General features: G+C 33.8%; 3 protein-coding genes and 1 pseudogene across 6 annotated transcripts; 2 read left to right on the top strand and 2 right to left on the bottom strand.

The window, feature by feature from the left end:
• Positions 1 to 43: 43 nt before the first annotated feature.
• Positions 44 to 6,167, bottom strand: LOC120116225 (eukaryotic translation initiation factor 3 subunit A-like). Of its 3 annotated transcripts, none has more exons than XM_039136764.1 (14): positions 6,062 to 6,167; positions 5,697 to 5,779; positions 5,013 to 5,494; positions 4,107 to 4,322; positions 3,628 to 3,996; positions 3,517 to 3,546; positions 2,756 to 2,983; positions 2,486 to 2,647; positions 2,126 to 2,347; positions 1,824 to 2,030; positions 1,541 to 1,747; positions 1,162 to 1,242; positions 869 to 1,070; positions 44 to 787 (listed from the first exon to the last, which is right to left on the bottom strand). In XM_039136764.1, exons 2-14 carry the CDS (start codon positions 5,740 to 5,742, stop codon positions 267 to 269), a joined length of 2,973 nt encoding a protein of 990 aa, XP_038992695.1. In that variant the 5' UTR covers positions 5,743 to 5,779; positions 6,062 to 6,167; the 3' UTR covers positions 44 to 266. The 3 variants fall into 3 exon arrangements, with proteins under 3 accessions (XP_038992695.1, XP_038992697.1, XP_038992698.1); XM_039136766.1 differs by having other exon boundaries at positions 5,697 to 5,774; positions 6,061 to 6,162; XM_039136767.1 differs by lacking the exon at positions 6,062 to 6,167 and having other exon boundaries at positions 44 to 358; positions 395 to 787; positions 5,697 to 5,742.
• A 9,913-nt stretch (positions 6,168 to 16,080) lies between these two features.
• Positions 16,081 to 18,671, top strand: LOC120116226 (probable protein phosphatase 2C 73). 2 transcript variants are annotated; one of them, XM_039136769.1, is made up of 6 exons: positions 16,081 to 16,181; positions 17,059 to 17,381; positions 17,469 to 17,777; positions 17,861 to 17,978; positions 18,053 to 18,276; positions 18,368 to 18,671. In XM_039136769.1, the coding sequence occupies exons 2-6, from the start codon at positions 17,154 to 17,156 to the stop codon at positions 18,584 to 18,586; spliced, it is 1,098 nt and encodes a 365-aa protein (XP_038992700.1). In that variant the 5' UTR covers positions 16,081 to 16,181; positions 17,059 to 17,153; the 3' UTR covers positions 18,587 to 18,671. The 2 variants fall into 2 exon arrangements, with proteins under 2 accessions (XP_038992700.1, XP_038992699.1); XM_039136768.1 differs by lacking the exon at positions 16,081 to 16,181 and adding an exon at positions 16,777 to 16,834.
• Positions 18,672 to 18,919: 248 nt separating this feature from the next.
• Positions 18,920 to 20,651, bottom strand: LOC120116186 (annotated as a pseudogene).
• Positions 20,652 to 21,646: 995 nt separating this feature from the next.
• Positions 21,647 to 23,393, top strand: LOC120116187 (pectinesterase-like). Its single transcript, XM_039136729.1, has 2 exons — positions 21,647 to 22,625; positions 22,702 to 23,393. The coding sequence occupies exons 1-2, from the start codon at positions 21,647 to 21,649 to the stop codon at positions 23,391 to 23,393; spliced, it is 1,671 nt and encodes a 556-aa protein (XP_038992660.1).
• Positions 23,394 to 26,198: the final 2,805 nt, after the last annotated feature.

Genomic DNA, 26,198 nt, shown 5'->3' on the forward strand with positions numbered 1-26,198 from the left:
GCCTTTAACAAATAAAGTAATGCTGTTGAACAAGAACAGATAAAATTCAGCTTTAACACTGTCTAAACGGTTTGGCATACAAAATGCAGTAATCCACCGAGTAAAAAGATAAACAAATAAAACACATAACACAACTTTATCATGTCTTGATGTCTTCAAAAATAGTATGTCACAACGTTGTCTGTTACAAGTCACTGACAATCATAAACAGTTCCAAGTACAAAACTTTTTGCATTTCAGCACACCATTGAATATCAGAAGCTGGATCAACCACGTTGAGCCCTTGATGGTCGCCAGGGTTCTGGTTTGCTGCTGCCGCTACCACCACCCAGACGATTCGAATCTGGTGGTAATGCTCTGCTACCACCACTGCCTAAACGATCAGAATCCTGAGGTGGAGCCCTACTGCCACTGGTCCAGCGATCAGATTGCGGTGGAGGAGCCCTGCTGCCCGCAGTTAATCGCTCTGGTTCTGAGGGTGCTGGCTTGACCCATCGATCGGGTTCAGGTGGAGCTGGCCCAGAGCTTTCCGGTCTTTCTCGCCGAAACCTAGGAACATATTTCCCGGGAGATGGAGCAGCAGCTTGAGCAACTCCAGGCTCTGTTGTGCGGGATCCAGTAGGAAGTTCAGAAGGCCTAGAAAGCCCCTCTGCAGACCTTCCCAAAAGAGCTTCTCGCCTCAGCCTTTCTTTCTCTTCTAATTCTCGTTCTCTTTGCCTCTGCTTTTCGGCAATCTCATCCATTTTTGCTTTGTGTTCAGCTTCCTCTTTCCTTCGTTTCTCAGCCTCTGCAAGTTTCAAAGATCCAACAAATCAAGTAGATAGAAAGCAGAAATTTGTAGCCTCGTAGAAAAAATCTCATTGGATACCTTTGCGTTTACGAGCTTCCTCCTCTTCGTGCAACCTTTTTATTCGTTCCTCCTCAGACCTCACATAAAATATTTTCTTTCTCTTGACATCTCTTTCCTGCATCCGGGCCTGAATGATTTGATTGATTCTATTCTCTCTTTCTATTCTCCTTCGGTCAAACTCAGCTTGCCGACGACTTATTACTTTTTCCTGGAAAATCATCTGTGGAAAAGCAGAAACCAAATGTCTTAAGTTAAAGTATCTCTAGCAAGAGAAATTCTCTCAAGAACACAAAGCCACAAATTGTACTAACCTTGTTTTCTAACATGCGTGCCAGCCTATTCTTCTCTTTCAAGTCACCGTCATGGCGCTGTCTGCTCAACTCAACTTCCAGCTACAAGTCAGAAGGAAAGGATTAAAGATGATATTATGAGAAGATCCACAATGGCAAAAACCTCTCTCAAACAATGGTAGAGTAACATAGATTGACAGTCTATCCATTCGAGAAATAGATGTGCAAATGAAGGTCGAGTGTCTGTTGAGGCAGATTTAAGCACATCAAATATTTGATATGTTCATAGAAGATAAGAGATCAAATGTTTAGAGACCTCGGATGGGAAAATTGCAAACAAGGTGTAGTTCAAATGCAAAAAAACAGGTGCAATAACGAAACGGAGAAATGAAAGTTTCACCTGTTGCTCACGCTCATGAAGTGCCTTCTCTTCTACCAGACGTCGTTGAAAAGCAGCTTCAATCAAGGGGGCTGCCTCCTCTCTCTTTGCCCTTTCTAGGTGGTCCATTGTTTTGGCAACCTTTTGTAGCCTCTTCTCCTGTTCTTGCCTCTCCTTGAGCTGCTCACTCAAAGCCCGCTCAATCAAGGTTTGCTTCGTTAATTTCTCCTGGATGCACATATATAGTCAAGAAACAACTTCAATATGAATCAAGCACTTGATGGGCATAAAAAAGGCCACGTACCCCATCTAAAAGTGGCTTCTTTTTCCCTCGTTTCAAATGCTTTTCAGTTTCCTGTAGTAGTGCCTGTGCTTCTTCAAGCTCCCGCTCCTCTATTTCCTTACGAATTCTTTCAGCTCGCTGTTGCTCAAACATAGCAGCAAGCCTCTTTTTCTCTGCTTCTTCAGTTTTCTTCAGTAAATTCTGCCTCTTTGACTCCTCCTCACGTTCCTAGTGTATCAAAAACAAAAGCATGAACATAACTTTATGAATTCATTTACCCGATTTTGCTAAATGATGAAACCTGATGTTTTAAATGGGGATACCATTTCCAATAGTTGACGCTCTTGTTCTTCCTTTCTTTTCTCAATGATTGATTTCCGAGCAAGAAGTCTTTTGTGTTCCTTATCTACAATTTCTGCTAACCCCGGTAAAGCTTCACCCAGCTTAGATGATTTCTTCACAGAGGGGTATATCATTGCTCTCGCTTTATTCAAAGACTCAGCAAGAATAGTCAAGTGATCGCGAAGTTTGTCAGATTCAAGACCCTAAAAAGGAAAATACATTTTATTATAAATATATATCATATGCCATGCAAAGGCTTTTAAGAAATATGAACAAAAATGCATAAAGCCTAGATATACCTGCAAAGAAAAAAGTATAAACAGTCAATAATCCAAACTTACCATATTACCAAACAGCACAGCACCCTTCATGTGATCAACTTTCATGGCTATGAACTTATGTTTCACAGCATCAACAGAAATCTTTTCCACCATAGAAAATTCAAAGAAGGGGATCATCTGAGACAAACTCTCAATTTTCATTGTCAGGTAAACCTGGGACACCTGGAGAGGCAAGTAAATCAAACATTGACACAAGAACACACGTGCTTAAGCATAATGCTAGTAAGAAAATTTTAAAAAAATGAAAAGGAATCAAACATGAAAACACACCTGCTTAAGCAACCTGAGGGTAACAAGCCTTTCAAGGGAAGGAACATATTGAGAGAGTTGAACTTCGGGTACAGATGAAGCTGAAGCCAGCTTCCCACCCAGTTTTGATACTTTCATCAACAAAGGCTGAATCTTAGATGCAACATCAAGAGGGGAAAAATCGTTCTCTAAAAGATGGTAAAGATCTTTTACTTCTTGAGTCGCACAACTAAGAACACCTTTGGATACCTAAATAAAATGGAAATTACAACAGGCAGTTAGACAAAAGACGTTTAAAAATTCTAGTCACATAAATATAGAGCTAATATTCCTTTGGTAGCCCATATGACAGAGAGAGAGAGCTCAATCAAGCCTAAGCACAAAACTGGGGAGACTTGTTTCTTTGCGCTAAAGAATGTTGCAAAGAAAGACCAAATCACTTCATGAATAGAATGATTATGGATCTCAAAGATCTCCAGGATCAACGCAGATTTTAAGGCTATGAAATGAAACATAGATATAGTGCTAAGCCGATACAGCAATAGATCATTCGCATTTACCAATGGAGACTTTATGTAACATAGTCCAACCCAACTAGTTTGTATTAAGGGCCGTATTTGGGTTGAGTTCCACTATATTAAATTGATTTGAGAAACATCATCATATAAGACTTAAGACATAAATAACCAGAAAATTAAAGCATCACAATCCATGATTTATAATCAAATCAATAAAAGAAATATGCAGACAAAAAAAATCGAGCTCAGAAAATTTAACCATACCAGGTCTGTGAGAACTGCCGATCTGGACAACTGTAAGAAACGAAGAATATCAGAATCGTTCAATATCCAGAACAAGAAAAATTACAGCAAATGAAATTCAATACAACATACCACTTCTCTGTTCTCAAGTTTAGATTCAATATTAAATCCTATAAGATTTGCCATTCGAATGTTGCGTTCTTTCTCGTTTTCAAGTTCCAAGTGTGATGCACCACTTGTTTGATTGTAAGGGGACACTGATAGTGCAGCCAAAACAACTGATGATGCTATCAACTGCAAATCCTTCTGACTCAAGTTTTTGTTAAAGCTTTTTTGGAGTGTGAATAGCTTGAACCATGCATAAGCATTATAAAGATAGCTTCCTGAAATCCAGAATATTTCAGTTAACTTGGCATAATAAACCACCATCAAGGAAGCCTTGGGAGTTTTCTTGACAATGGACATCAATCCATGAATATCTTCAACAGAACGAAAAGCTTCCTGTGAGGACCAACATCACAAGCAAAATCAGAAGCAGGTACCAGCTATCCATTACAAGATAGCGAACTCGTCCATTAAGCACAAAAAGGTGGATGAAGCAAGAAGCATACCTGCCAGAGTCCAAGTTCAGTAGCAATCTTTAGCTGCTCAAATCTTGTATCGAGATACAGTTGCAAACTCTCAGGTGCTGAAAGGTCAGGTCTATCTCTCTGATCTTTATATTTATTTAGATTTGCTAAATGATTCCTTATAATCTCACACAACCTTCGGAATTCTGTTGTCCGTTTATACTGCTTGCAAAACTGGAATGCCCGATGTGCTGTCATCTGCATGATATTTTAAAACTAAAAAGATTTGTTATTTGAAATATATAAAGATATTATTATTATCATGGAAAAAAGAAATTATCAACCATAAACAAAAAAACAATACACTAATTTCATTATGTTTCAACTGTAAGGATGTGCAGGCTGTATCACCAATAGCCAAGACCAAAATCAACTCTAGGCCGTACTGTTTTTTTCCGGGCAAAGCAAACCTGGAAAAGTCTTTGAAATTCATCTAATAACAAATTAGGCCAAAAAAATCCAATACTAAATTAATAATTATTTTGCAAAGACAAAAAGCAATTCCCAATAATAAATTTATTACCGTTTTGCCAAGACCAAAACCATTTTTTGTCGTCCATAATCTCTTTTTCCCGGAAACCTCATTAAATTTATGAGATTCACCTAATAACAACTTTAGGTTCTATATTACTTAGAAATTATCCTTAAAAGCTTATAGATTCTACATGCAAAAAATTACAAAACTTCGGACTCTAAATACTATTCAACAGTACTACTCATCTTTCAATGAAAGACAAAAAAATAGCATGGAAGAACATGGAGACCCATCTCTCATAATGCTGAAAACAAGTTTGCCAAATTTCATGTAGCAGTAAAATATTGAAGATTAATAGGTACCGTAGCGACAAATACTAAAAATTTATGGGAAGTCATTAAGACAGGAAATACCGCATAGAGTGCCTCTAACTTGGAATTGTTCCGCAGTATTTCAAGCACCGTTCTATATGTCTCCCAAAGAAACTTGAACCAAGGAGTAACAAGTTCACGATCAGATCTATCCTTTCCTTTCTCTCCACTGACATAACTTAGCATTAAATCTTCTGGCCTTTTATCAGCTTCAAGGTCATCAACATCAAGAGCTTCTTCTAAGGCTTCTGCTTGACTACGAGCATGCTCAGCTTTCTGAGTAGAAAGATGCATGAAGTGCTTGATCACCTCCTCCAAAGAACTAACATTCACTTGTTGACATACGATACGATACTGAATTAGACCATCCTTGGCAAACCTGCCCTTCCTCATATCAACGCACAGCTCTACATACTTTAACATTATCTTCTCAAGTGGCTTCTGCCAGGCTCTATATCTCTTGGAAGTTATCAGATTGTGAAGAGCCTGCAAAGCATCTTGTTTCTGCCCAACATTAATCAACTCTGCATCAACCCCGCCACAATGTCAATACAAACACATATACCATTAAAAAGTAGAAGTAATATCACAACCCAACATAAACTTTTAATTAATTAGGGCAACGACTCCACGACCCAGATTCACATTAACAGCAGATACTTGCTCTAATGCCAAACAAATTGCAAAACAACAAACAAACTAACAAAGGAAAGATTTGTAAATAACCTTCAGCTCTCTTCAATGCATTCTCTGGTTTCGCAAAATTCGCCATGTCGGGAATCGAATTCTTAAAACCACTCGCGGCTGCCCAAAACAAACCTTTTTATCAATCAAATAATTTTAAAAATGATTAAACAAAAAAAACTTTTATCTTCAATCTCGGAGGGAAACCAAATACAAGTTCCAAAACAAACATTAAAAAAATTACAATCGGAAACAGTGTTAAGAAATTTTATTTATATTCATTAAATTCACACTAAATCTAAAGGAGAAAGATTTAAGTCGTTTTCATAGTCCGATCTAGATATAAAAATAACAATCAAGTTGTCCAACAAAAAAGAACTTATCAGAGTGAAATTATGAGACTCGCCTGAAAAGAAGGGGTTAGAGCGGCCGCGATGAATGATAAGCGACGTAGAAGGAGAAAGAGGGTTTGACTGAAGCTTCAGCTGAGAAAGAAAGATAAAAAAAATAACCTTTTCGATTCATAAGCCCAAATAAATGCAACCCCCAATCTTTCTAAAGGGCCAACACCAATCGAATATAATTAACCAAAATTAGACTTGTTCATGATGAGACTATAGCATATTTAGTAGAAACACATTATTAATATGACACATGAATGTACACTATTAATTAATTTGTCTCTGTTAATCAAAATTAGACTTGTTTATGTATAAATCTATAACATGCGTTACACATTGAAATATATTATTACTATGACACATCGATGTACACTATTAACTATATTATTTTGATTTCATAAACATTAAAAAAATATAATAAATTGTTCACAATTCATCCTTTATTATTATTTAATTTAATTTTTAATAAAATATAATTAAATTATATTTCAATTAAGATTATAATTATTTTATGAATTTTTGTTTATTTAGGATTGTAACATTTATTTTTTATAAATTTATATATTCATTCCAATAGCAACCATAAAAAAATAACCTCCAACAATCTTATTCATCATTGAAAAATCATATTATTTATTGATGATCATGTAATGTCTTTCCCACCAAACTCTTCCCTAAGACCAGACAGATTTTTTATAACTATATATTATTTATTTAATTATTTAAAAATTATTGATAATTTTCGATTTACATGTAACTGATGCTCGTAAAAAAATGACAACGACTATAGAAGATTGCATTATCTGATTTTTCAAAAATCACGGACGGATAGAAAGAAGCTGACGTGAACAAAGGGATGTGAGGGAAGCAGTGGGTTGGTTTAATTTAAATATTTGATTTTGTCATTGTTTTTTTTTCAATTAGATAAATCAATAATTTTTATGTTTCATTAATTACACCGGTTTAATGGTAAAAGATTTTAAGTGATATAATACTAAAAATCAAGTTTAACTCTTATTATTATATTTAAAAGCATTTATACATGTGTTTATTTCTTAGATTTAATAAATTTGACTAGATTAAAGTCTTTTTTAATTTATTTTTATATGTTTTAATTCTAACATTTAAAATTATTTGGCAGTATTTTTTCTCGAGTTAATATTTAGTATTTTTTATAACTGGTCCCTAACTTTTAAATATTTTAATTTTATCCTTAAACTATAACTCTCATTCTAAACTGGTACTCAAACCTTTTTTATTAAAAAAAACTTTGCTTTATTTCCGAGTGGTGTATTAGTTATTTTTTAAAATAGAGTTAATTTTATCATACACCCTCAAATTATGGCCCTCATTTTAAACTAGTGCCTAGACTTTTTGAGCATTCTAATTTTATCCTAAACTATGACTCTCATTTTAAATTGGTCCGTCAAACTTTTTAATGCTCCAAATTCATCCTCAAACTATGACTCTCATTATAATTTGGTCATTAAACTTTTAAATATTCCAATTTCACCCTAAACTTTTGAATGATTTCGAGGGACATTATTGGAACGTTCAATAGTTTAGAGACTAAATAAGAATGTGGGTCATAGTTTGAGGATAAATCTGAAATGACAAATTTAGAATGAAAATCATAATTTTGATTAAAATTGAAATATTCAAAGTTTAAGGACTAATTTCGAATGTGTATAATAGTTTAGGGTGTATAGTAAAATTAACTCAGAAAAATAATTAGTCTAAATAAATTAATCCAGTTAATTGACTAGAATCCTAAATCCAAGAGAGCAAGCACAGTATTTGTCTATGGATATATCTTTTAGCATATACCTATCCAAAAAGGCATGATATTTAAATCTTTTCTCCCAACTTCTTGAACTCTTTAAATACTGCTGCTTCAAATTGTAACTATCCATCAAAGTAACAACCTCAAGAAGAAGAAGATGACAATGAGGCTGCCATTTCCCAGGACTCGCATGTTTTCAGCATTTTGGTCAAGATATGCAAAGAGGAAATCCACAAAATGATGGTGAAAATGGTAGAAAGAGTTTTAGGAAAATGGTTGGGTCAATGGTTTCCAATGTATTCGGTAAGCATGACAAGTTCCCAGAGTCTGGCTCCCATGGAGACGATGATGAGGCCATGATGAAACTGAAGAAAATGATTGAAAGCCTCGACATACGATCGGAGAAAATAATAGTCAAAGGCAATGAAGAAAAGGAAACGGTGGAGGCTGAAGGAAAGGCGGAACCGTCGACGGTGATGGAGGGCGGAAGTGGGAGGAAAGAGGGACCGAAATCGAGGCGGAGTGGGAGATGGAGAAGGGCGAGTAGGCAGTGGGAGAGGGTAAGTAAAATGATGGGAGAAAGATCAAAGAAAGAACAAGTATGGAGGAAGAGGATATTAATGGGAGGGAAGTGCAAGCCTTTGAGTGGGTCTTGGGTAATCCACTACGATGAAAATGGTGTTCTGATTCCCCAGTCTTTCCCTTGATGGAAACGCTTCTACATTTTCAATTATTTTATTTTTGAAATGATTGTTTATTTGTTTAGATTTTGATGCAACTTAATAGAGCTTCTATATTACTTCAAACAAAACTCTCAAAAGAGAATATCTGCGATCAAAGAAAAGATAAATTTAATAAACCGAACTTAATAAAAGGTTAGGGTAAATTACATAAATAGTTCCCGATTATAAAGTGTATTTTTATCAAGTTCCGACTATTGAAAGTTACAAAATAATCTCCTGACTAAACTATTCATATGTTGCAAACTGATCACTAAACTATTATATTTTATCGAGTCTCTCTCTAACTATTCATATTTAAAAGTCTCTCAACCATTAAAAGTCACTAAACTATTTATATGTTGTAAACTCGTCCTTTTTTTGTTAAAAGTTGATGACATTTGATGTTACGTTAATATGTTGATTAAGATATAATAAAATGTTATCTATAATCTCAAACGAATATACAACTCAAATAATTATAGATTAATTTTATCATATCTCAGCTAGTAGTTAACGTTTAACATACAATTATTTTTTAACGAAAAATTACGAGTTTGAAACATATAAATACTCGAATAACTATTTTGTAACTTTTAATGGTTGATGGACATAATAAAATAAGACTTATAATCGAGGATAATTCTATAACTTTTAATAGTCATAACTCAACAAAACACACATACATTTATGTACTTTGCCCAAAAAGTTAATGTGACCATGGATACATCTACTCAAGTGGTGGGCCGAATCTCAAGTAAACAATACAAGGCCTAAGCTCATTTGGATTTGTGTGGGTTGAGGTTGAGGGCCGCCACTTGGAGATGTCCAAATTTCCCAAAGAAAGCTTCATGAACAAGTGTAGAGAACATAATGAAGGATTTTGCACTTCTTTGCTCCATTATTTCTCACAAATAATTGCATGCCATGATGTCTAACAATTACAAATAATGTTATTCTATTGTCTAGATTTCATTTATGTTGTGATCTCTTAGTAGCATGACAGGGTCATACATCAATGAAATGATCTCTTAGCAGCACGACAAGTCATACATCAATGAATCATCTGCCCTCAAAATAATTTTAATATTGGATGATAGACTTTGCTGCAGAGGTTTTGTTTTGTTTTGCCAAAGTTGAAACAGTAACCATGAATCGATGTTTCTCTTGTTGATGTGTTTTTTTGCTTTTATTTTTTATTATTTTTTAAATTATTTATATTTGATATATGAATATAAATATTCATGTCAGATATATATTTGTATTTTATACTTACATTCGAGTACGAGTGACAGAGAAAATTATTTAATCTAACCTGAGTGGCTTTGACCAGGAACATGTCTACGGTTGCTGGTAACGGTGTCATGCTTTTATGCTAATATTTAGCAAAGTTGGAAAGATATGGATGATTCTGAACAATTATTGAATGCCTTACCAAATTATGTATTGGTTTTCTTGATTTTAGTGGCTAGTTGATTACACCGTCCACTCATCCACATATTGTTTTGGGTAAATTATACCAATAACTATTTAATTATTGTCTCCGTTGATTTTTTAATTTTATTAATTATACCACTTAATTATTTAATTGTAGTCAATTAAGTCACTTTTCGTTAACATTTGATGGAAGGGTTGACGTAATTGTTATTTATACATTTAAGTTGATCAAATTGATAGAATATATAAATATTGAGAATTAAATGTGTAATTATATAGAAAAACTAACAACTACTGAACTTTTCCTTTAAATGTTATCATCAAGTGACTTAATTGACTACAAATAAATAATTAAACGTGAAATTGATTATCAAAGTGAAAAGGGATAGTAATTAAGTGATCATTGGTATAGTTTCTCCTATTATTTTTAATTGGTCGATTTTTATGGTGTGATGTCATGTTTATAAAAAAAACCCAAAAGGGAAGAGATGGAACTAGAGTATGCGGAGAAATTCATTCATAGGCTGCAAGTATCACCGTGCAAATATATGGCAAAACTTTCGAGATAACGTTCTCGAATTTTTTATTTAACGACATAACGTACTCCCAAGATTAATTGCTCAAATAGGGTGAATTGCACAGTGTTGGCCGTAGGTCGCCATGCCTTCCTGGCGACCTACGGCGTGACAGCTTCCCAGCATAGGTCGCCATGCCCTCCGGGCGACCTTGTAGGTCGCCATGCACGCCAGGCGACATAGTAGGTCGCCATGCACGCTGGGCGACCTTGTCCTACGCCTTGCTCCCCGTTGCATGCTCGCCTGCTCCCCACTGCATGCAGGCGACCTCTTCTGACGTGCATGGCGACCTCTTCCGACGTGCATGGCACATGCAAAGCTTCATCCTCTCACCACAGCTCGTAGCAAAGCTTCATCCTCTCACCACAGCTCGTATAGAACACTTTTATCGTGATTTCATTGCTGCATGCATGAGGGAGACAGGGGTGTGAGGGAGGCAGAGCCACCTTTGTCGTAATTTCAGCAGAATCACGGAGGAATTCGAGCCATTTGCATGGCGACCTACAAGGTTGCACCAAGTGTATGGCGACCTATGATCTCGTTTGGCTTGCATGGCGACCAATCCATGCACTGTATAATTCACACCATTTGAACAATTATTTCTTGGACAACATTATCACGTGAATTGTTTTTTTTCATAGCAATATCTCGTGAGTTTTGCCGCAAATATATAGATGAATAGATAGATATTTATAATCCGAAAGAATTTAGCTTTCAAAGTTTCAGTTACCTACCATTGTAGAATAAATATATACAAGTATAAATGCATTATCTTCTTTTAGCTTCCAGTGCTACGAAAATGCAATAGAGTTGGGTGCCCTTACAATAGCAAGATCGGTGATTGAAACCTAAATCCAATAACGATCTCTCTTGTATTGTTCGTCTCGAATTTAAATGATTTACTTTTAATTTCTTATTTATCACTAATAAACATAATTGATTTTTTAAAAAAAACTTTTAATTATTTTAAATAAAAGAGTAAAATACACCATACATCATTCAAGTATCTTCTCATTCCTATTTCGGTCATTATGGTTTAATTTTTTTTAATTTAATCATTCAGCTTTTGAATTACTATATTTTGATCATTTCATAATGAAATGACTTTTTTATTAATATCTAAATTTTTGTAAATTATTTTCTTAAATTTTTGTAAAGATCTTTTTTTTTGTCCTTCAAGTTTCTCAGAGTCTTGCTTTAATTAATCCGTATCAATCTATTATAATTTTAGTTTAGGAGGATAGAATATAATTTTTTTTTAAATGGTGTAATTTATAATTATCCCATAAATATTTAAATTCATATATATATTATTTTCCTAAATTTGTGGAAAGGTCTTATTTGAATGTTTCATACAGAAGCACGTGAAACAATTAAAATATCTTGCAAGTATATGACCAAAATTTATTTTATCTTTTAATTTATCGCCTCCAACTTCTTTTAATTACTTAATCAATTATGGTCACATGTACAAAATAATCACAATTATTATTTCATGGTGTTTGATCTACGAAAGAAGCCACGTGTACGGAACAAAATTATAGACCAAACAATGTTTTTATTAATTAAAGAGTTAATTGCATCATATGTCCTCAAACTATGACCCTAATTTTAAATTAGTCCCTAAACATTTTAGTATTCTAATGTCAACCCTAAACTATGATTATCATTCTAAATTAGTCCTCGAACTTATGAACATTTCAATCTCATCCCCAAACTATGTCCATTCTAAATTAGTCCCTAAACTTTTTAAAAAAAATTCATCCCAAACTATACTTATATACTAATCACACCACTCGTAATAACATCGTTAGGCTAAATTATATTATTATATATTTGAGAAAAATAAAATTTAGGTTGAACTATGGTTGAAACCAATTACATATTTGGAAGAACTTGGGGATGGAATGGGAAAATTTAGAAGTTTAGGGACTAATTTAGAATGAGGATCATAGTTTAGGGATGAAATTAGAATGTTCAAAAGTTTAAGGACTAATTTAGAATGGGAGTTATAGTTTGAGGATGAAATTAAAATATTCAAAAGTTTAAGGACCAATTTAAAATGAGACTTACAATTTAAAGACATATGATGCAGTTAACTCTTAATTAAATATAGATTTAATGCAAAAACAAGTGCCCAAGTTATACCTAAATTAACTTTAAGTGCCTAAAGAATTTTTCGTTAAAAATAAGTGTTTAATATTTTCTTTGTTACACTTTTAGGAGTCTAATGTTTTCTATTTTACATTTTTAGGTGCATACATAATAACAGTCGTTAAAAAGACTCGTTAAATGTCACGTGGCATGTTTACATTTTGATTTAATGTAAAAATAAGTGTTCAAACTATACGTTAACTTTAGGTGCTTAAAAAAAATTTCGCTAAGAATAGGTGCCTAACATTTTAAAATGTTACACTTTTAGGTGCCTAGACTATAACGACTGTTTAATTTGGTCTTTACCTGACATGTTTCGCATATATATATATATAACATTTTTGTTTTTTTTAAATGAAATATTATTTAAAAAACTATATTTTAAGAAAAGAATTTCCTCTCCCCATAAATCCTTAAAGTTAACTTGAGGCAAAAATGATAAATTTAGTATCAAAGTTAGAGATTTGAATATTAGGTTTAGTGATTTAAGTTTGGGTTTATGGATTTAAGGGGATTGTGATGACAACAAGAGAGATGGTCGTTAGTGGAGGCCTGACGACAGGTGAGTGGTCGTTCGATAATGGCGAAGACGACCGGTGATGACCAACAACGGTTAATAATAGGATTGAAATGAGAGATTTTAGGGTTGCATGTTTTTTTGTAATTTTTTTAAAATTAATAATATTATTAAGTTAATTTTTAAAATAAAATACAAACAATATAAACATGTCAAGTGTCACTTCACGAGTTTTTTTAACGGTCATTATTGCATATACACCTTGTAACGTTGGAAACATTAAACACGTATTTTTAACGAAAAACTTTGTAGGCACCTAAAATTAACTTAGGGTATAGTTTGAACACTTATTTTTGCATTACACCAAAATATAAACATGACGTATGTCACTTAACGGTATTTTTAACTGTCGTTACTGCATAGACACCTAAAAGTGTAACAGAGAGTCATACATCTAAAAGTGTAACGGAGAAGACATTAGATACTTATTTTTAATATAAAATTTTTTAGACACCTAAAGTTAACTTAAGGTATAATTTGGACACTTAATTTTCATTCATTCTTAAATACTTAACATTAATAAATTTGTAAATTCTAAACATTCCAAATCATCAAAATACATAGATTTTTTTAAAAAAAAGATCACCAATTAAGAGTTTTTTAAGTATGTTTTCTATTTTTACGTTTAATATATAATTTTTCAATGAAATCTTGTTAATTTTGACAACGTCACACCATTTATATATTTTTTACTGTTGAATTATTAAAATAATAAAATGACGTACTTTATTTGTGTTTTCATGAAATACTGTTATCTAATTTAGGGCAAGAAAGAAAATTTTATTTCATCTCAATCGTACAAAAATATTTGGATGTTACCAATAATTGAAATTTGAAAATATTTTAATAATATTCCTAGCACGTTATTTGCTTTTGGACATGTTTGAAATGTCGCCTTCAATTATAGAAGTGCACTAATTTATGAATAATATTTAACATAGAATTTTAGATAAACATGAAAAAAATAATAATTTAAGAGTTTTTTATTTTATTTTGAAGTTTAATTTGAAAAATATTTAATATATTTTTTCTTGGCCATGTGTATTATTGTGAACTCAATTACCTAATTTGAAGTATGGGTAAACTACATAAATAATCCTCAAACTTTTAAACCACTTACAATTTAATCACTAAACTTTTAAAACATACAATGAATTTACCCGAACTTTTAATTCACTTTCATTACAATTGTTGTCGTCAATAACCTTTAAAAAATATTAGCGTGGCACATTAAAGTAATCTTCTTCCCGAAAAACCCCGTATGTTTCTCATACTTGAATTTGATAGTCATTGATCCTCCTTTCATTGTCGTTTTATTATCGTTTGAAGGTTTTTTCAATTGAAAAGATCACTGATCTACTCATTTTCTTATTCTCTTCATTTTCATCGATCCAAACTCTTCGGATAACTTTTCAATCTCCTCAAATCTCAATCGAAACTAAAAGCTAATTTTTTTTATCTGCCATTATCAAATGTCTAATCATTTTGAAACTAAACTATTTTAATCTTTTAGTCAAACAAAGCGTTCCCACTATTAAGATTTATCGACAATCGTTCTATTATCATAAACTCGTCAAGGCCGAGATGAATAATTTTCCTTTTCTTTTTTTCTTTACTTGTTTGCTTATTTGTTTTATCAAGTATCAAATCAACATAAAACTAAACTATTTTAATATTCTAGTCAAATAAAACCTTCCTAAATTGAGATTTATCGATAACCGTTATATTAATCAAAAACTCACCAAGACCGAGATGAGTAGTTTTCCTTTTTTCTATATTTTATTCAATTCTCTGCTTGTTTTTTGTTGGTTATTTTTATTGTTATTGATGGTTGTGGCTGTAGACAAATACTTAATGAGATTGGTGATGGTAGCATGAGGTTACCTTGGTTGTATATATTGGTTATGACTCGTGGTTATGGTGTTTAAGACTTAGATGAAAAGATATGATGAAGCTATTGTGTTTGGTGAGTGTTATGTTTAGAAACAATGATGATTGGAAGAACATTGGATGATGACGATGCATGCAAAATGAGACTAACAATTGCTAATTAGTTTAAGAAACTTAGCATTTTTGGGGGAAGAAGACTTTAGGCTACCACATTTATATTTTTTTAACGATAGTTTATGACAATGACTGTACTAAAACTGAATTAAAAATTCAGTGATTGTATTATAAATTTGAAAAATTTTGTGAAGAAAATACGAGTTTCCTTAAAGTTTAGAGATCATTTATGTGGTTTACCCTTAACATATTTAAAGTTTTGTCAATGCAACTATTTGAAATTTAAGTTCATACTTAATTGAAAAATAATAAATAACTCAGTTTGGCAAGACTATTTAATTGTGATCTCATAAAAACAATACATTAATTATATATAAATTATGATAAATATTTTCAAATCAAAACTCATGCCCATTTTGCAAACTAAAATTGAACCCTTGGTTTAACAAAGGGGGCACAAATCCACAATTTTAAATTCAAGAACACAATTTTATACTTCAAAACAATTTCAAACTTTATATTATAAAATAATTCATAAAATTAACTAATTAGTTTAATTTAATATAATAAGAAAATGGAAAATAGAAAGCTAAACAAATCTCATAAAAGGCATGACAAAACCGCAAAAGCAAAAAAAAAGTTATGATTTAATTGTAAAAGTCTTACAGAAGAAAAAAACAAAACAAAAAAAGCGTTGTTTGTAATAATTATAAATTTGTTGTTTGCATGTAATTACATGTACTGCTTTCAACTATGGGTTGTTCTTCTGATCCATCTCCATCTTTTCTCTCTCGATTTGTAAGCATTTCTTACGAGGATCACGTCATCATATTCCGACAACTTGCAACAGCTTCCCGACAAACCATTCACTCTTAAGGTCTAATATCATTAAACCCATCTTGACTTTTCGGAGTTTGGTCTTGCCGGGTCTTTTTTTTTCTCTTTCTGTTTGGTTTCTGAGAAAGTTGGGTTTTAAGTTTTTTGTTTTAGGATAGAATGATAGATATTAAACTAAATTGAGCTGCTTTGTTTCTCTTTTATAAATTTGTTTTGGAGTTATTTTCTTTCTTTTTCTAGGATTACTTTCAAAAGAGAGTTGGGGTAAAAGATTCTGTAAAAAGATTAAATTTTGATTCATTTTAATTGGTACTTTTATGGTAACATGAGATTAATTTATAGATTTTAACATGAGAAACAAGTTTAAATTTGGAAACTCTGTTATATTAATTTTACTTTTCATCTAAAAACGGTAACTCGGTAACTTTGCACATTAATTCCTTTTAGCCTTTTCCTTTCTCCTATAAAGGGAATTTCTAGATTTCCTTCATTTCATTTTTGAAGTTTTCTTTTCTCCTTTTCTCGGCAACCAAACAGACCATTTGATGGGGGTTGCTATCCAGCTAAGTCTAAAAGTATTGTGAATTTTTTTAATCTATTTACTAGCTGCTACTTGTTTATCTCCTTCAAAACTCTATAAGGGGAGGCTAATGGAATTCCATGTCATAATGAATATTCTCTGCAGATTCACAGGTTCATGTTTTTGCTGATATTATATTGTTAGATTCTTATCTTGGTCCACAGTTCCACTCAAATTCAATATGCGTTAACCAAGAATTTGGACTAACATATATATATGTGTGTGTATATGTATGTGTACAAGGCTTCCTTGCTTGAGAAATTTTATACTGTTTCCTTCGCTCGTCAGTCTTTGAGAATGTGAAGTTTTTATGGTCTATTTATTTTGTTTTCCATAGGGCAGCTTTGGATCTACACAGAAGGGAACAAAGCAATAACTTTTGTTTTTCGAGAGTGGGTTTTGAATTCTAGAGGCAATGAGGCATTTTTCCTCATGTTCAATGAATTAGCGAAATCTTTTCCGATGCGAAGAGGGAGGAATCCAGGCAATGGCGATGACGGAGGACAAGCTGTCGAGACGACGGTGAAGGATGCAAAGAAGAATGATATGATTCTAAAGTCTTCTGGTTTTGTAAAAGCTGAAGGTTCTTACAATTTGGCCTCGGTTTTCTCCAAGAGAGGCAGAAAAGGAGTGAACCAGGATTGTGCTATTGTATGGGAGGTAAGCCAAGGCATTAACATTTACCGCATAAAGATTGTTCATTTCTCGTTTGTTGATTGATAAAGTGGCTTACCTTTGTTGGAATAGGAATTTGGATGTCAACCAGACATGTTGTTTTGTGGGGTATTTGATGGCCATGGTCCATGGGGTCATTTCGTTGCGAAAAAGGTTCGAGAGTCGATGCCTTCGTCCTTGCTCCGCAATTGGCAAGACACTCTAGCTGGGGTGTCACTTGATCCGGATATGGATTTGGAATCCAATAAAAAGCATCAGAGATTTCACATATGGAAGCATTCTTATCTAAAGACTTGTGCTGCTGTCGATCATGAGCTCGAGCAATGTCGGAAGATCGATTCCTTCCACAGTGGAACAACTGCCTTGACAATTGTCAGACAGGTAATTCAAGCGTTTACTTCTTGTTAGGACATACTACTTCACTAATGAGGGCTACTGCAATGATTCAGACTTTAACTGTGCAGGGGGACATCATATATGTAGCCAACATTGGCGATTCTCGGGCTGTTTTGGCTACAAATTCAGATGATGGAACCTTGGTTCCCGTTCAGCTCACCATTGATTTCAAGGCCAATTTACCCCGTGAGTAATCCGTCACGATCTCTGAACATGTAAAACTTAAAATCCTAACGTTTTCAGTTGGGTCGTGTTTGCAGTGGAGGCTGAGCGGATAATTCAGTGCAAAGGTCGCGTTTTCTGCTTGGACGATGAGCCAGGGGTGCATAGAGTTTGGCTGCCTAACAAGGAGTCACCGGGACTGGCAATGTCTAGAGCTTTTGGTGATTACTGCATTAAGGATTACGGTCTCATTTCCGTTCCCGAAGTCACACAGAGACACATAACCAACAAAGACCAGTTCGTCATGCTCGCCACCGATGGGGTATGCATGTGTACTTGGGCTTCAATTAATGATCGAAATGTTAAAAAAAAGTAACCCTAACAATTGCAGATACTTGGTTGATTTTCTGCAGGTATGGGATGTAGTTTCGAACGAGCAAGCAGTTCAGGTAGTATCTTCAACACAGGATAAGGCAAATGCGGCAAAGCGGCTGGTCGAGTTTTCGGCTCGAGCTTGGAAGAAGAAGAGGAAAGGGATTGCAATGGATGATATTTCAGCCATATGCCTATTCTTCCATTCATGCAGCTTATCTCAACATGAAGTTAATCTTGTTACAACTTTGAAATCGTAGTTAAATGAGCCAAGGTGAATGCTTTTAAAGTTATTCCAACATATTATATTTCTTAGTTGATGAAAAAGTATTCATTTCATGGCTATGACTTGCTCTATTTACTTGATTCATAAATAAATGGTGAAATACATGTTTAGTACTTCAACTATCACTTTTGTTTTGGTCACTCAACTTTTTTTCTGATTTCATAAATAAATGGACCACTTAAGAATGAAAGTTATATGTTCCTCGTAATATTGGTTCCTCATATTATTTCATGTAATTACAGTGATAGACGTTTGCAAATTAAGAATAAAGCTGAAAATTACAGTAATGGACGTTTGCAAAAATATTTCAATGGAAATTCCTGTTGAAAGGAACTCCAGTTGCAGGCAACCATTTGTAGCCGTTAATGAAGTTGGAAACAGTGAATTTATCAGCTTCGGTGTTATTTATATCCTTATGGTATCCTGGCCAATTAACTCTATAATCAGTACTCGATCCTGGTCCATTGTTCTTATATTCTGCATAATAAAGAGTAATACCCAAATCTCCTTTCCATTCTATCCAACCCTCAGGTTCAATCAAACTATCCATGAAACTTTGTACATAAACGGTTCTTGAATACTTCTTCCATGGCCTTCCAAGATATGTTTTCTTTGCTCCCCTGCTCGAAGCTAAATCGTCAGCGGCTTTAATGATGCAATTGTCGATCGATATGCCAGTTTTTTGGTTGGGATCTGTCCTTCCTTATGCAGTGATGATATTGTGTTGATGTGGCAACGGTAGTCTAGGATATATGTTGCAGTTTTGAAAGACTACGGCGGCATTGCCGAATATGAAATCGACGGTCACATTCTCTGTAAAATTGCCTGTAAGAGTGAGCATATAAGGTATCCTGGTATCCCTCGAAACTGCATCTATAAAATACAGACATGTCAGCTCCATTTCGGACTGCGACAGCTTGGCCCTTGCTAGGCCCGGCAGTGTTTTGAAATGTTATGTCCACTGCAATGAATTTCGTGCCCGCAACAGCTGTAGCAGGAGAGTTACGTATGAGTCAATAAAATGTAAAGTTCGAACACATTATTAAAGCTAAATTATGCTTTACCGAATGTTGCTGTATTGAACGTGGTGAAACCATCGGCAGCGCTGCGACTTCCTGCGATTATTGTCCGACCCATACCATCGCCGATCAAAATCAAGTTCTGCTTATTCTTAGGTACCGAAATGTACTCTTTGTAGACGCCAGAGACCACGTAAATTCCAAAATATTGATCACTTTCACCAGCATTGTGCGGTGCAGCGGCGATGGCGTCGTTGATGGTTGTGAAGTGACCATCTCCTTTTGGACTTACCACCACCACCTGTGGCACTGAAATTTTCCCATACGTTAAAGTATTATTATCATTTTTTCCTGTTGTAAATTCATAAATTGCTTGCTTATCGGTTGACACTAGCAAAGATAAGGGAGAGTTTCTTTTGTGAAACAAATCGGGAAATAAAAGGTTTCTTCTTGATATGGTGGAGCCATGATCCCAATGCCTGAAAACCGCTAGAGAAACACTGATGCTCTTTGTTCCATTAGCTGAAATAAACGATCCTTGATACTTGGTCCTAATGGCGTCGCTTCGAGTCCTTGGAAACAAGTTTCTACGTTAGCTAAAGCAGCGCTAAGTGAAGCATGCAAATCATCAGCGACGAAGCTGTTTAAACTGTCCTTAGAATTGATTCTTTCCGAAACTCGTGACAAGAAATCTACGTTCTGATCGGCTAAAAACTGGCAATCCTCGAGGGCTCGTATCGTGCGTTGGGACATCGACTTGGAAGGGAATGCTAGGAAATGTTTGACAGAAGCAAGAAAACTACGAGCATTTGACAAAGAATGATGGATTGAAATGTTTCCATAGTCGAAGATGGTGTTCAACTTGTTAGAAGGTAAAATGTATCTGCAGTAATCTGCATGTGGGGTGGCTTCGCAAATGGAGTCCGAGTCAAGGGGTGAGGAAGGAAAGCTAGCATGAGATTGAGAGGAGATGATCGTGAGAAGAGATATGATGCAAAGGGCTGACACCTTCATTGCCATTGCCCTCAAGTTTATTTTTATAAATGGAACAAGCTTTGTGTCTTACGCATATATACACATGAACCCATCCTAATTAACCCTAAAGAATGAAATTAAATGACTAATTGCAGTTAACTTTTCACAGTGTTCATTAATTACTCCTTTAATGACTTAAACTCATTTATAACTCATTTTCTATCAAAATAATAAAATGATAGAAAATTAACGTGTAAAACCCGCAATAATTCGTATAAAAAATAAAATGAGTTATAAGTCATTACTATTGTAAAATGGATGAGTGATTTGATCTTTTAATTATAATTATAATTTTATTTTTAATATTTTAAAGAATTAATTACATCACATGTCCTCAAAGTATGACCCTCATTTTAAGATGGTCACTAAACTTTTAAATATTTAATTTCATCATTAAACTATGATTATCATTCTAAATTAGTCCTTAAGCTTTTGAACATTTCAACTTCATTCCAAACTATGACCTTCATTCTAAAGTAGTCCCAAAACATTTTGAACATTCCAATTTCATCTCAAGCTATAAGTATGTACTAATCACATCCCTTGTTAATAAAATCATTACGCCAATTTTTTTTGTTATATGTTTGGAAAAAAACAAAATTTAGGTTAAATTATGGTTCAAACTAATTATAGATTTGGAGGAAGTTGGGGATGAAATTGGAATATTCAAAAGTTTAGGGATAAATTTAGAAAGAATGTCATAGTTTAGGGATGAAATTAGAATGTTTAAAAGTTAAGGACTAATTTAAAATGTAAGTCATAATTTAGGGATGTAATTCAAATAATTAAAAGTTTAAGGACAAATTTAAAAAAATAAAATGAGTTATAAGTCATTAAAGGAGTAATTAATGAACAATGTGAAAAATTAACTTCAATTAGTCATTTAATTTCATTCTTTAGGGTTAATTAGGATGGGTACATGTGTTATATATGCGTAAGACACAAAGCTTGTTCCATCAATAAAAATAAACTTGAGGGCAATGGCAATGAAGGTGTCAGCCCTTTGCATCATATCTCTTCTCACGATCATCTCCTCTGATCAATCTCATGCTAGCTTTCCTTCTTCACCCCTTGACTCGGACTCCATTTGCGAAACCACCCCACATGCATATTACTGCAAATACATTTTACCCTCTAACAAGTTGAACACGATCTTCGACTATGGAAACATTTCAATCCATCAGTCTTTGTCAAATGCTCGTAGTTTTCTTGCTTCTGTCAAACATTTCCTAGCATTCCCTTCCAAGTCGATGTCCCAACGCACGATACGAGCCCTCGAGGATTGCCAGTTTTTAGCCGATCAGAACGTAGATTTCTTGTCACGAGTTTCGGAAAGAATCAATTCTAAGGACAGTTTAAACAGCTTCGTCGCTGATGATTTGCATGCTTCACTTAGCGCTGCTTTAGTTAACGTAGAAACTTGTTTCCAAGGACTCGAAGCGACGCCATTAGGACCAAGTATCAAGGATCGTTTATTTCAGTCTAATGGAACAAAGAGCATCAGTGTTTCTCTAGCGGTTTTCAGGCATTGGGATCATGGCTCCACCATATCAAGAAGAAACCTTTTTTTCCCCAATTTGATTCATGAAAGAAACTCTCCTTTATCTTTGCTAGTGTCAACCGATAAGCAAGCAATTTATGAATTTGCAACAGGAAAAAATGATAGTAATACTTTAACGTATGGGAAAATTTCAGTGCCACAGGTGGTGGTGGTAAGTCCAAAAGGAGATGGTCACTTCACAACCATCAACGACGCCATCGCCGCTGCACCGCACAATGCTGGTGAAAGTGATCAATATTTTGGAATTTACGTGGTCTCTGGCGTCTACAAAGAGTACATTTCGGTACCTAAGAATAAGCAGAACTTGATTTTGATCGGCGATGGTATGGGTCGGACAATAATCACAGGAAGTCGCAGCGCTGCCGATGGTTTCACCACGTTCAATACAGCAACATTCGGTAAAGCATAATTTAGCTTTAATAATGTGTTCGAACTTTACATTTTATTGACTCATACGTAACTCTCCTGCTACAGCTGTTGCGGGCACGAAATTCATTGCAGTGGACATAACATTTCAAAACACTGCCGGGCCTAGCAAGGGCCAAGCTGTCGCAGTCCGAAATGGAGCTGACATGTCTGTATTTTATAGATGCAGTTTCGAGGGATACCAGGATACCTTATATGCTCACTCTTACAGGCAATTTTACAGAGAATGTGATATTTACGGCACCGTCGATTTCATATTCGGCAATGCAGCCGTAGTCTTTGAAAACTGTAACATATATCCTAGACTACCGTTGCCACATCAACACAATATCATCACTGCACAAGGAAGGACAGATCCAAACCAAGAAACTGGCATATCGATCGACAATTGCGTAATTAAAGCAGCTGACGATTTAGCTTCGAGCAGGGGAGCAAAGAAAACATATCTTGGAAGGCCATGGAAGAAGTATTCAAGAACCGTATACGTACAAAGTTTCATGGATAGTTTGATTGAACCTGAGGGTTGGATTGAATGGAAAGGAGATTTTGATACTACTATTTATTATGCAGAATATAGGAACAATGGACCAGGATCGAGTACTGATTATAGAGTGAATTGGCCAGGATACCATAAGGATATAAATAACACTGAAGCTGATAAGTTCACTGTTTCCAACTTCATTAACGGCGACAAATGGTTGCCTGCAACTGGAGTTCCTTTCAATAGGAGTTTCCATTGAAATATTTTTTGCAAACGTCCATTACTCTTTATTCTTAATTTGCAAACGTCCGTTACTGTAATTACATGAAATAATACGAGGAACCAATATTAAGAGGAACATATAACTTTCATTCTTAAGTGGTCCATTTTGTTCTTCATCAAAATAATTTCATCACTTAAATCCTTAATCCCCCCCCAGTTTTCCTTTTCAAACATTCTTCATTTATGTCTAAATAGAAAATATGAAATTTCTGTATTAGTGGACATTAAGGACATTTTACTTAAATATATCATTTTGAACTAAATAAGGTTGTAACACAACCCCCATCAACTATAATTTTTCATTAATTTATTTTGAACTAAATTAGGTGGTGACATATCACCACTTTATTGGATACAAAATAAATCAAATTAAATTAAATAAATTAAGAAAACATCCTTAAATTTGATAGTAACATGTTCCATCATTTAATTAGAGATTAAATTTATTTAATTGAATTAAAATTAAGATTAAATTGATAGAGTGTATAAATATTTAGGACCAAATAATACCTTCATCAATATTACGAGGAACCATTATTTTTTTGGGTAAACTATGCGAATAGTCCCCTATGTTTTCGGTCTAATCGATTTTGGTCACCAATTTAAAAATTAAAGGGAAATGGTTTCTAACGTTATTGATCCGTTCGATTTTAGTTCCTCAATTGTTAACTTCGTTCAATTTTAGTCCATCAACCATGTTAGGGACTTAAACAAAAGGGGGTTAACGAAAATTATAGCAGAGGAATTTAAACCGAACAAATCTGTTGAAAATATTTTTGTGTTTCGATATAAAAAATTAGTTTAAATGAATTTAGATTTTACAAATGATTTTCTAAGTATATTCGATTCAATTAATCGAATATCAAATTATTACTCTAAGTCTTTTAAGATCAATTTCAAACCTTACTAAATGTGTAAAATTGTGTTTTATACTTAATATATTTTTGAAACAATTTTCACAAAGTATTTTGAACCAAAATCAAGCCTAAAATCAATTTTTCAGAGTGATGCACCGATGCACCAATCCATGCATCGATGCACCAATCCATGCATCAATGCACCATGAATTAAATTGAACATCGAATGCATTTCATGCATCGATGCACATACCATGCACCAATGCACTGAGGATTTTATGAAAATATCGAATGCATTTGATGCATCGATGCACCAGCCATGCATCGATGCACTCTGGCTATTTTGAAACATCGAATGCACTTGATGCATCGATGCACTCTTAGTGCATCGATGCACTGAGAGTCTAACGGTCAAAATATTTGAATTTTACACTGATGCACCGATGCACCTAGGGTATGCATCGATGCACTGACACTCCCAACTGTTTTAATTAATTGTTTTCACACTTAAACGGCTCTACTGACTCCACTAATCATCCCCAACATTCAGAATCATTTGAAGGTGTATTTAAACAAGCTTAGAAGTCATTGATCAACAACAAGAAACAACAACCAACTAGAATCAAGAGATAATCAAAGAGAAAGCATCAAACCTCAAGTTTGAGCATTTCAAGCCTATTTTTCATTCAATATTCATTTTCTTTCAAGAACACTACTTGTACTCAATTGTATTCATTCTTGAGTGTTCTTTTCTTTGTTCTAGAATTGTGCAAACAATTTACCTTGTGAGGATTTCCTTGAAAGTTTGCAAATTTGTAATATTCTCTTTGAGAAAGAGTATTCTCAAGAATTGGGGTATATTCTTGAGGGTGTTGTAAGGTTATATCTTTGGCCTCAAAAGAAAGAACAAATTAGTGAATTTGTTGGAAAATCCTTAGTGTGGATAGCTAAGGTAGTGGACGTAGACTTTGGTTGAGAAAGTCGAACCACTCTAAATCACTGTGCAAATCTTTTCAATTTTCTGCAAAAGCTTCCACCGAAATTTTTAATTACCAATTCACCCCCCTCTTGGTCGATTCCGTCTATCGATTAACTCAACATAATCGATAATGCGAGAGACCATTTACCCTTAATTTTTAAATTGGTAATCAAAATCGGTCAGGCCCTAAACAAAATGAACTATTTGCATAGTTTACCCTTGTTTTTTTTTCAATTATTTGTTTGCAAAATTACATGTATATTTTCATTTATGAGGGATGAAGGTGATGCATTTGCGGAATGAATTGGTAGAATTCTTATATATGATGGATTAAGATTTGAGAGAGGTTATGTAGAAGAAAGGAGTAGTAAATTGATTGAATGTATAAACATGGAGGTTAAATTTAATGAATTATACTACAACAAGTTTTCTTATTAATGGCATCAAGGTTATTGTCACTAAAACATACATTTACGTCACTAATTGTATTTTCTGACATAAAATTGATGTCACGGCGATCGTCACCCTATGTGTGTTACTAAATGTTAAAAGTGACGATCTATCTTTTTTTCGTCACATTTTCTAAAACATACGATGACGTTTACCTATAACACCACATATAACTTATATACAGTGACAATTTATTACGTTGTTAAATAATATAAAATTTTGTCATTAATAACTCATATTGTCACCAATTATGTAAAATTTTATTGTATAAAAGACAAAAATATATCCTTACAATATTTTATTAAAAAATGTATTATTTTTATTAAAAAAATAAAAATGATATAATTAAAAGAATTATTTTCTCATAAATTATAATAAAGACCAAAATGTTTAATGAATTATAATAAAAACCAAAACTTTTTATAAATTATAATAAAGGCCATTTTTTTATAAATTACAATAATGGTCAAAACTTTTTATAAATTACAAAAAGGAC

Source organism: Hibiscus syriacus, unplaced genomic scaffold (assembly GCF_006381635.1).
Source record: "Hibiscus syriacus cultivar Baekdansim isolate YM2019G1 unplaced genomic scaffold, ASM638163v2 tig00110287_pilon, whole genome shotgun sequence".
NCBI lineage: Eukaryota > Viridiplantae > Streptophyta > Magnoliopsida > Malvales > Malvaceae > Hibiscus > Hibiscus syriacus.

Bases quoted from the DNA above. Each gene is read 5' to 3' on its own strand.
- LOC120116225 (XM_039136764.1), bottom strand. From the start codon at position 5,742: ATGGCGAATTTTGCGAAACCAGAGAATGCATTGAAGAGAGCTGAAG. The intron at 3,997-4,106 runs GTATGCTTCTTG...TGGTCCTCACAG, and splicing joins CTGAACTTGGACTCTGGCAG to GAAGCTTTTCGTTCTGTTGA. The intron at 1,748-1,823 runs GTACGTGGCCTT...ATGTGCATCCAG, and splicing joins AGAAGCCACTTTTAGATGGG to GAGAAATTAACGAAGCAAAC.
- LOC120116226 (XM_039136768.1), top strand. From the start codon at position 16,792: ATGGAATTCCATGTCATAATGAATATTCTCTGCAGATTCACAG. The intron at 17,778-17,860 runs GTAATTCAAGCG...TTAACTGTGCAG, and splicing joins CCTTGACAATTGTCAGACAG to GGGGACATCATATATGTAGC. The intron at 18,277-18,367 runs GTATGCATGTGT...GATTTTCTGCAG, and splicing joins TCATGCTCGCCACCGATGGG to GTATGGGATGTAGTTTCGAA.
- LOC120116187 (XM_039136729.1), top strand. From the start codon at position 21,647: ATGGCAATGAAGGTGTCAGCCCTTTGCATCATATCTCTTCTCACGATC. The intron at 22,626-22,701 runs GTAAAGCATAAT...CTCCTGCTACAG, and splicing joins GTTCAATACAGCAACATTCG to CTGTTGCGGGCACGAAATTC.